The sequence below is a fragment of the Camellia sinensis genome, chromosome 3 (assembly GCF_055761805.1).
Source record: "Camellia sinensis isolate YWXY chromosome 3, ASM5576180v1, whole genome shotgun sequence".
Lineage (NCBI taxonomy): Eukaryota > Viridiplantae > Streptophyta > Magnoliopsida > Ericales > Theaceae > Camellia > Camellia sinensis.
In genome coordinates this window covers 75,947,679-75,958,387 of record NC_138963.1, presented here as the reverse complement: position 1 = coordinate 75,958,387, position 10,709 = coordinate 75,947,679, and the positions used below count along the sequence as shown (strand labels likewise).

Here is a 10,709-nt window from a genome sequence, read left to right as displayed (position 1 = left end):
TATTTTGTTATTATTAAAATCTTATCTCTAAATTAGAGATTTCCACCATAAATTTATTTTAGGTTTAAAAATTAATTAAAACACCTTCCAAATATTTAATTTGCACTTTAGGATTGACCAAAAAAATATTTGAGATTGTAATATTATTATTATTTAATTATTTACTTAATTTTTATATTCGGGTTCTCACAGAACAGGAGCTCAGTCAAAAATTTCCCTCAACAAGGGCTCCTCAAATAGTGACCTGTACGTAAAGAATTTCAATCTCCATCAAGAAAGAAGAAAGAGTAACCTTCTAATTCCTGGAAGTCCAGTAAAAATGATGACTTTGGTAAGGAATGGGGGGTTGACAGAAAACTAAACTTGGGGACAGGACAAACAAGCTCAAAGACAAGTGGTTGGTCCAGTTGGGGGATTAAATAATTTTCAAAAAATTGTTCTTGGAAATTCGAAAACCGAGTAAGTTTTGGATTTAAAATTTATAACAATTATTTTAATATATACATTTTCATTCTAACAATATTTTCATACACTAGTCTTTCAATACTATTGAGTTAAGTGGTTGTCCATGAGATTTGCAAATTTATTACGAGTGATTTTCATAAAAAATGTAAATAACAATTAATCTTCCATACCTATGGGGTTAAGTGGGCGTGTGTGGGATTTACAAATTTGTTACGATTGATCTGCGGATGGGTACGTTACGACCAATGTTCAGTTGATGTTGTAAATGTTTCCTAAAATATTACAAATTGAATATTCAAAAGTTGATTTTAAAATAATTCCAAATGACAACAAAAATTCAAATAGTCATACTTTTCAATGAAATACAAATAGTTGGTCGTAACAACGAATGATGCATAGTTAAGTGAAACGCAACATTGCCTACATAAGCTTCCTTTTTTCACACATTGAGTAGTCAAATCGTGGAGAGACTTGTTAGTATATGCAGATGGATTGTCAAGTCATGTGACTTGGTGCACAGGCTTTGGTTTTCTCGATTTTTTGATTATAGTGACAGCTCATCTCTTATTGATATATGCGGGATTCTCAATTCAGAAAGTTACATGGCAGTAGTGAATTCACTGATTTACCTTACAGTGAGCATGCCCTTATTTTGTCGGTATATGCAGATGGATTGTCAAATCATGTGACTTGGTGCACAGGCATTGCCTTTCTCTGTTTTCTGATTACAGTGACAACTCATCTCTTGTTGATATATGTGGGATTGTCAATTCAGAAAGTCACATGGCAACAGTGAATTCACTGATTTACCTTACAGTGAGCATGCCCTTATTTTGTCGATATATGCAGATGGGTTGTCAAGTCGTGTGACTTGGTACATAGTATTTGCTTTTCTCTGTTTTTTCATTCTAGTGGCAACTCATACCTTGTTTGTATATGTGGGATTGTCATGCAGAGACATTTATTTTCTATGGTTTTTCCTTCAATGTCTTTCTAAAGCCGTTCATAACCAACTATATAAACGACTAAAGGTGAAGACACAACCTTACAAATCATTTCGCCCTATGAAATTATCATTCATTTGTTTAAAAAAATTAGCATGGCTACAGATTCATGGGAGGGAGTGAGAATCGCAGAGGTGGTAGGAACTTGCAAAGGGGTGACAGTTCATGACGAGGAGGGGCAAGGGGACGTGGCGATGCTGAAGACGAAGCAACAATACCTGTTTTAGATTATGCTTATGGTTATCGTGATAGGTTTGGGAAGCGACATTTTTTGATGCCCAAGTATTTTCGAGTTCAAGGAGGTTCATGTATGGAGCCATCTGACAATCAAATAGGATATGGTTTATCTGACGCTGCTCGTCTCAAGTGGCCCACACTATTTATACAGCGGGTACAGCTGGAAAATCAACTTAAGGTGCCAAAAACACGTTCTGTTGAGATCCAAAAGGAAGATCCTGATAATGTTGATCAACTATGTGAAAGACTACAACGTGAGATTTCTCAAATGCGCCGTAGGTTAGCCCGCGATATGCAACTATACATAGTTAAGAAGGATGTCCAGAAAAACAGAACAGAACCAAATGTTGCGGCTATCAAGGGTATCATGGAGGATCTTGAACTTGTCTTTGACGCTGAGCTTTTGGATTATTCAGACTCTGAGATTGCCGATTTAAGCGTGAATTAGGTGTTAATGTCTACACTTCGGCAATATTAGGTCATGCATTAATATGTAATGTCTGTGTTAGACTAAGTGTTTTCGTAATGAGTTTGTCAAATTGTTTGCCTAATATTTGTCTGTCTAACTGTTATGTTTATGTATTGTGTGTTCAGTTCAGGGTGTCAAGGATGTATGTATTGTGTGTTCAGTTCATGGTATCCAGAATGTATTTTTGTGGGAGACTTATGTCTGTACTACCTATGTAACTGAAAACTGTTACATTTGCAACTTCAGTTATGTTGTTTTCATGCCTGTATGAGTATTTAGTAAATTAGTGACTTCGTATATTATGTATTAAGTTTTATTACGAAAATGTTGACAAAATTTATTTTAGGAGAAATACACATTCTCTTAACTTGTTCATCTTCTCAATCGTGACAACCCAAAAATTTAACCATTATTCATTGAATATAACAAATAACGTTCTCATTCTTACAAAAAATACACTACCAATTGAATAAAACAAATAACCTTTCCATTCATTCACTTATTACACAACATCAGTCTTATGAAAAAAGCGAAACCAATTGAATCACAATAACATCAACTCCAACCTAATATTTACATTACATAAGTTCCTGTTCGTAATCAGAATTCAAATTACATACAAGTTACATTACATAGCAAAAAACGGAAAAAGTACCATTCGTATGTAAAAAATACATCACCAAAATTTGAGATCTTTCTCTTATTCCTTCTTGCTGCAGCTCTCGCGGTGGCCTTCGTCTTCTTGGCCTACTCCGCGGTGCTCTTCGCGTCTCACCCTTCGTCGTTGTTCGTCAAACTGCACAGTGTGTGGGTGTGCTTCGAACTGTAAAGCATGTATATCACCTTCTAACCCAAAACAAAGACGAAAGAATTTTTTTTTTTTTTAATGAAAACGGCTAGAAAACGGTTTTACTAAACCAGTTTTCTAAATTACATTATCACCTTCTAACCCAAAACCAAGACAAAACAAAAAACAAAAAAAAATTATATGAAAACGACTTTAGTAAAGCCAAAAAAAAATTCTGAATTACATTATCACCAAAACAATGACAACAGAAAAAAAAAATTTAAAAAAAATAAATAAAATAAAATTTAAATGAACAGTAAAAGCGTGGTTGCAATCCACACTTATTGTAGTGAACAGTGAAAGCGCGATTCACAATCACGTTTTCTTAAGAAAATAAATATGCACAGTGAAAGCGTGGTTTAAAACCACGTTTTCTTCAGAAAATAAAATTTAAATTATATGCACAGTGAAAGCGTGATTGCGAATCACGTTTTCTTAAGGAAACAATATACACAGTGAAAGTATGGTTTGGAACCACGTTTTCTTCAGAAAACAAAGAAAACAAATTTATCTTAAAAGCGTAGTTTGTAACCACGCTTTCATAATTAAAAGCGTGGTTTGTAATAGCGCTTTCACTATTTCACAAATTTTTTGCTCAAAATAGTGAAAGCGTGATTTGTAATAACACTTTAGCCTAGTTTGAGAATTTTGTCCAAACTATGCCTAGTTTGGGAATTAAGATGGTAATATGGCTTAATATGGGGAGGCTCTATCTACACACACCAAATCCCCTCTATACACACACTTAATGATATTTAATTTTATTACAATTTTATCCCTAAGTGAAATTACTATTTTAGACATCATTGTTGATTCAAAACATCTCAATGCACACATCCATCTCCAGTTCACATCTGTTGCACATCCATCTCCAGTTCACTTATGTTGCATCGTGGGTCCAAGTTTGTAGCTTCATTGAGCTAGAAAGGAAAGCAGAGTATTCACTCATTCCTATCTTTTTCCAAGTTCGTAACTTCTTCCATTAAGCTCCAAGTTCGTAGCTTCTCAATGCACTAATTCATCAACCTTCCTCATTCGTAGGGAAAACATCATTGTTATGGAGGATTTGCCTTCTGAAAATCAGCAAATAAGCGTTTATGAGAAACATAGCAAAGGAAATGTGAGTTTCTTTTTTTTTTTTTTTTTTTTTTTTTTTCGGCGTCGGTCGGATAACCAGAGTCGAATTGTATTGTTTGGTTCGGAAATCTACTACCGAAATAAGTGTTTAGTTTCGGAAGTTATTGTCCGAACAAAATAATTAGTTTCGGAAGTTGTTGTCCGAACAAAGTATTTAAATTCAGAAGTTGTTGTCCGAACAAAGTTAACTTTTACAACATTCAACTTTCGAAATTTGAAAATAAATTCGGACAACTACTTCCGAATGAAGTAAAATTTTTTTTTCCCATTTTATATTCCAAATTTGCAAACTGCATACCAAATTTACAGTTTTGAATTGCAAATTAATCTTTATAATGTCATTAAAAATTTGTAATGTTATACAAAACATGTAGGAATATGTGTCAACTCAAGGAAGTCAAGTTTGCGCGGATTTTGTGTTGGATTACACTACTCAAAAGTAAGGATGAATTGCTCAACTAGGTACGTGAAGTTGGAAAGAGAAATGGTTTGGTCATTGTAATCAAAATATCAAACTATGGTGGAGGGAAAAAAAGACCCATGATGTATCTTGCTTGTGAGAGGAGTGGCCAATATAGAGCGACAAAGAAGTTAAAACATGATGGCAACAATACATCAAGAATAACCGGAACGAAGAAGTGTGGTTGTCCTTTTGATATGAGGGCTCACAGGTTTACCACACATGATGAATGGATATTGACCGTAGTATGCGGATTGCATAATCATCCACTTGCGGAGCACCTTGAGGGACATTCATATGCGGGGAGGCTATCAAAGGATGAGAAAGCATTGTTAATGGATATGTCAAAGAGCATGGTTCGGCCAAAAGAAATCCTAGTAACCTTGAAACAGCGAGATGCCCTCAATGTAAGCACATTTAAAACCATGTACAATGTACGCCATCGAAACAGGGTGGTACAGAGAGCTGGAAGATCACAGATGCAACACTTATTGGATGAATTGGCCAAGTATAATTACATTGAGCGCCATCGATCTGAAGAGTCCACGATGACCGTGACAGACTTGTTTTGGGCACATCCTACCAGTTTGGACTTATTTCGGTCTTTCCCACGTATATTAATTATGGATTGCACATATAAAACCAATAGATATCGTCTTCCTCTTCTTGAAATTATGGGAGTGACATCAACTGAAATGACATTCTCTGTAGCTTTCACATACTTACAGTATGAGAGGGTCGATAACTATGCGTGGGTGTTAGCTACATTGCGTGATGTCATGGATGGTTTTGTTGTGCCAACAATTATTGTTACTGACAGAGAGCTAGCCTTGATGAATGCCATATAGAAGATATTCCCAAGTGGCAGACATTTATTATGTCGTTGGCATATCAGTAAGAATGTATTGACCAAATGCAAGAAAATGTTTGAGACACAGCAGAAATGGGAGAAGTTCAACCATGAGTGGAACTCTTTGGTGTATTCATCTTTTGAAATTCAATACGATGAGCATCTTAAATCATTACTTAAGGAATTCAGTAGTTATCCCGATGCAGTCAAGTACGTCATGGATACTTGGTTGGTTCCTTACAAGGACAAATTTGTAGCGGCATGGACAGACACGTGTATGCATTGTGGCAATGTTACAACGAATCAGTAAGATTACTTTTCTTCAATATGTTATTAATAAGTGCCATGTACTTGATTTTAATTTGACTTACATTGAATTGAACAGGGCTGAGAGTGCACATGCAAAACTTAAAAGACAATTGGGTTCATGTCAAGTCTCATTTCAGGCATCATTTGAGAAAATACACAGTCTTCTTAAGTTGCAACACACTGATATCAAGGCTTCATTTGAGAAAAGTCTAACTGTTATGCAACATCAATTTAAACCTTCTCAGTTCAGGGAGCTACGGGGTAATGTGTCTATCTCTACATTAGAGTATTTGCTTGTAGAAAGTAAGAGAGCCAATTCCATTGGTATTGATGTTGAAGCTTGTGGATGCATCCTTCACCACACTTATGGTTTACCTTGTGCCCATGAGATTGCTGACTATATCAGACAAGATCGTCCTATACCACTTGCTACCATACACTCACAGTGGAGGCAACTTCATATCTCCGTATGCAACAAAGAAGACGAAACGGAGGTGACTTGTCATGCAGAAGTAGAGTTGTTTGTGAACAAGTTTAATGAAAGTGATAGAACCATGCGGTTGGAGCTTTTGAAGAAATTGAAAGAGATTGTATATCCGGGAAGCACTTTTCTTGTTGAGCTGGAGGTGAAGCCCAAAACACGTCCTCGGGATCATAAGAAGATCAATGTTTCTACTCGTCGTGACCCGTGTGCATTTGAGTTGGTGCAATCTGGACATGATTCCTTCTCACCTAGGGACACTCAAATCACTACATTAGCTCCTACTCTGCAAACCAAGAAGAAGCGACCTGTTAAGGGAAAGGAGAAGGTGAATCCGAAAGGGAAGGTATACATTACTAGAACAGTGAAGCCTGGTGCATATGTTGATGCTTTCCCTTTTGGGTTGAAACCATACATTAAGTTTGTCAAGGATGTAGTTGCGGATGGGAATTGTGGTTTCAGGGCTATAGCTGCTTCAATTGGTTATACAGAAGATGATTGGGCTCAGGTTAGGCGTGATTTGTTGGGTGAGCTGCACACACACAAAGAGGAATACATTACACTTTATGGGTCCTACGAAAGGTTTGAAGAATTGACAAGCATATTGTCATACTTTGAAGACAGTCCTGGATACTCACATTGGATGACTATGCTAGACATGGGACATCTTGTTGCATCGTGCTACAATCTTGTGTTATACCACTTGTCATTACAGCAATGTCTCACATTTTTACCTCTTCGAATAGTGCCAGTACCTCAACTTGATAAACGTGAGATTGCCATTGGGTTTGTCAACGGAAATCATTTCGTCCAGGTATAACAGAAACTTATAAATTGGGTTTGTGCATGTACAAGAAGTTATGAGGTATGACCACTAACTCAATTGATATTTGGTGCAGGTTTTGTTGCAGCCAGGCCATTCAGTTCCTCCTATAGCCACTAATTGGCGAAAATACCGTCACCCTTGCGCTGTCGACTGGGATGATGCATGTGTACGTCGCATTCAACATTTCAAGGACATTATTCATGATAATGTAGCTACTCGAGAGACTTTTAATGTTGTACACATGTATGCATTTGACAATGTTAGAATTATGGAAAAAAGTAATGGATGTGTTTTTGATGTTGATGTGTTCTGTTTTGCAATCTGGATTGAATGTTATCGACTATTGTTACCACTCCATTGTAATAAGAAAATATCATTTACAAAATAAACGACCATTGTTACCATTCCATTCTAATAATAAAATGTCATTACAATGTCATTACAATACCATTGTTGCCATTCCATTCTAATAAGAAAATATTAACCACTGTTACCATTACAACAATATCATCTTACAAAAAAGACCAAAAAAAATCCACCAACTAACAAACAGCATGTCACGAATCAGCTGTATGCCTACGCCTAGGCCTACGACTGTATGTCAATGTCGAAGATGGAAAGCAACCTCCAGTATAACTAGGTCCAACTTCGTCAATGTGCTGACCTTCAAGGACATGTGTCACACTCTCGATAACTTGGTAAAGTCGATAAGGATGTCGAATCCCCTCCTCATAACTAGCGTCAATAATAGGATGTGAAATCTGCAGTGCACGTGCAATACGCTGCATTTGAAAAGAATATCACATTTTATGGAACATGTCAGAAAATAAAAAGAAAGTTACAAATGCAAAGAAGAGGATAATATATTACATCGGCATGTTGGCTGAAATCCTGATGGTCATGGACACGCGGTTCATCAGTGTGCTCAACATACAGGTGCGTGATATTCTTATACCAATCCATGTAACCCGGTACACATTCCCACGGTTGACGAACTGGTGTGCTCCTCCGTTGCTCAGATAACACGTGGTTATCCCAAGCCTCCCAGATCCTATCCAAGTGTCTATATATGACTGTATATCGTGCAGATATGTTGCCTCGAGCACTACGATTGGGAGGCAGCGGTGCATCTGGGATGGTTTGAACCCTACCAAACTGCCTCAGAACTCTATCTGGATGATACGGTTCGACAACGTCTAAGCACTTTAAGCATCCATGGTAGAACGTAACCGGGTTACATGGATGTCGGTCTTTGCAGCTGTGGTATGGATCCCAAATAACCTGTAAACGTAAAGTGTTTTTGAATTAAAGTATATAAAGGGTAAGATAAATGGAAAGTGTTAAAATTATCTCAAGATGAGTAAACTTACATCAGTAGCTACCAAACTGTCAAGCTCGGCTCGAAAAGATTTCAAATGATCAATGGAGGAACCCGCCTCTCTCCTAGATGCCCAATGGTACACGTGTGGCATGTCTTCATTGTAGCCCATGTTCTGATGAGGTCGGAATGCTCGGAAGTGCTCATAAATCCACGCCTCGAAAAGAGTCATATAACCACCCATCTGTTTAACCCCGGACAGGCTAGCATACCCCAACTGTCTGTATAAAAATGCTAATGCAGCAGCACCCTAGGCGTAACTATGAATGGATCCCAAATCCATCAATAAGCCAAGGTAAACAACAGGAACCCTGCCGACTCTTGTCACTGAAGAGTGTACATCCCAACAGAAACAACAAATAAGCTCTAGCAGCGCACTGTATAGCCTCCTCAGGGTCTGAATCTGTGACACCAGCAAACTGACTTCGCAACCACTCAAGCCTGACTGAACTGCCACCAGCAGTAGAAACCTCTTCATGTGCTGCACGTTCAGTAATCCCCAAGCCATAAACGAGTAGTGTAACTCCATGATGATCTGTCACATTTGATACGCTGACTGATTTGCCTACAATGGGAAGGTCAAGAATAGTGCCAACATCATCCAGGGTCAAGGTCATCTCACAAACTGTCATGTGAAATGTGTTCGTCTCAGGTTGCCATCTCTCAACAAAACTGGAGATTAGAATCTTGTTGACGAACCGATAAGTGCAACGAGCTAACTGTGATAGCCCAGACTGCTCAATAATGGCTTTGAATTTGGTGTTGTTGTCTACTGACCACCATGGCCATGCAAGGATCTTCGAAGAATGATTATGACACTTTAGGGGCCTTCGTTCCTATAACACAAATGATATCTCATTAGAAACTGCCATACAAAAAAAAAAAAAAAAAAACTCATATACAAATGAATTTCACTTCTATTGAGGAATGTTTTACCTCCCTGTGCCAAATAGCTGCAGCGACATGACTATTGAAACTCCGCAGTATTGATGGATCAGTCGGTCCACCTGGAAAAGCATGAGTAAGGTACTCTTCCTGGACAGTAGGAGAATCGGGTAAAGAGGCGTCCTCCACAGCAATGTCAGGCATATCATCACCTTGAACTCGTCTTTGGCTTCGACTTCGACTTTGACTGGCACTGGAGATATCATATTCTACCGAAACTGGATCACGACCTCGACCTTGACCTTGTCCTCGCCCACGCCCTTGTCCCTGTTCATGGTCAACATCCAATTCACGACGTCGTCTATTTGAAGTAGTAGGTGGGACACGTTGTTGATATTCAAAATCCATATTATCTGCAAAAATTAATATGTTTGATGATCATCATCTTGATCAAACATAATACTATAATAATCTCATAATATATATAATTATAAACACATTAAGTATCACATTGTTAAAAAAAAAATTAAAAAAAAAAAAAATCGATCCTAGTGCATTACTAATGGTCTTATTCCCTAATTCTATCCCCAAACAAATCTATACCATTTTTCAATTCCATGTTAGTACCCATTGAAGCTCAAACAAGTTTTGAAAAGGTGATCTCAAATACAATATGTAGTGATTGATTCATATAGGTATAAATTATGTTACAATAATTAAAATTTTAATGCATTTTCTCAAATTATTTATCACTCAATAAGAGATTACCACAAATGTAAAAAGAATATACAAAAGAAGGGAGAGAAAAAAAAAAAAAACATTGTTCAGAAGTTTAAAACCGAAAGTATATATACTGTTCGGAAGTTGAAATCCGAAACAAAAAATTAATTTCGTAAGTTGATTGTTGTTTGAATTTAATATATTCGGAAGTTGACTGCCGATATAATCAAAAAGTTTTGGAAACCTACTGTTGAAATAAATCACCAATTTCGGATTCCTGCTTCCGAACAAATTCCTTAATTTTGGAAAACCAGTTCCGAACGATTTGTTTATACTCCGTGGGCCTTCGTTCGTTTTCAAAATGATAAAAACAAAACTCTACGTTGCAAATTAAATAGGAATGATGATTCAAAAGTAAACTCACCTAATGAGGATTGAAAATGTATTGGAATGCTTCAATGGGATGTAGTTTTGGAGATGAAAGCTGTGTGAAGCTTCTACTATGGGTGTGTGTATTTGCACACGGTAAGCTTCAATGGGTGTGTGTATCCTCAAGGTTGAAGATGTACCTTCAGCTTCAATGGGTGTATGTATTTGCACTGTTGGGAGAGCTGGGTTTGGGGTCAGGGCCGGCCCTGAGA

The 10,709-nt window shown here is 37.3% G+C and overlaps 2 protein-coding genes across 2 annotated transcripts; both read left to right on the top strand.

Annotated features, from left to right (window-relative positions):
- Positions 1-4,702: 4,702 nt before the first annotated feature.
- LOC114258455 (protein FAR1-RELATED SEQUENCE 5-like) lies at positions 4,703-5,467 on the top strand. The gene has a single exon (XM_082918150.1). The coding sequence runs from the start codon at positions 4,703-4,705 to the stop codon at positions 5,465-5,467; it is 765 nt and encodes a 254-aa protein (XP_082774276.1).
- A 75-nt stretch (positions 5,468-5,542) lies between these two features.
- On the top strand, positions 5,543-7,473 carry LOC114258456 (uncharacterized). Its single transcript, XM_028198407.2, has 3 exons — positions 5,543-5,679; positions 5,855-7,073; positions 7,159-7,473. The coding sequence occupies exons 1-3, from the start codon at positions 5,543-5,545 to the stop codon at positions 7,471-7,473; spliced, it is 1,671 nt and encodes a 556-aa protein (XP_028054208.2).
- The last annotated feature ends 3,236 nt before the right edge of the window (positions 7,474-10,709 follow it).

Excerpts from the sequence above, each read along its gene's own strand:
- LOC114258455 (XM_082918150.1), top strand. The coding sequence starts at position 4,703 with ATGTATCTTGCTTGTGAGAGGAGTGGCCAATATAGAGCGACAAAGAAG.
- LOC114258456 (XM_028198407.2), top strand. The coding sequence starts at position 5,543 with ATGTTTGAGACACAGCAGAAATGGGAGAAGTTCAACCATGAGTGGAAC. Across the intron at positions 5,680-5,854 it reads AGTTATCCCGATGCAGTCAA|GGCTGAGAGTGCACATGCAA; the intron begins GTACGTCATGGA and ends TGAATTGAACAG. Across the intron at positions 7,074-7,158 it reads ACGGAAATCATTTCGTCCAG|GTTTTGTTGCAGCCAGGCCA; the intron begins GTATAACAGAAA and ends TATTTGGTGCAG.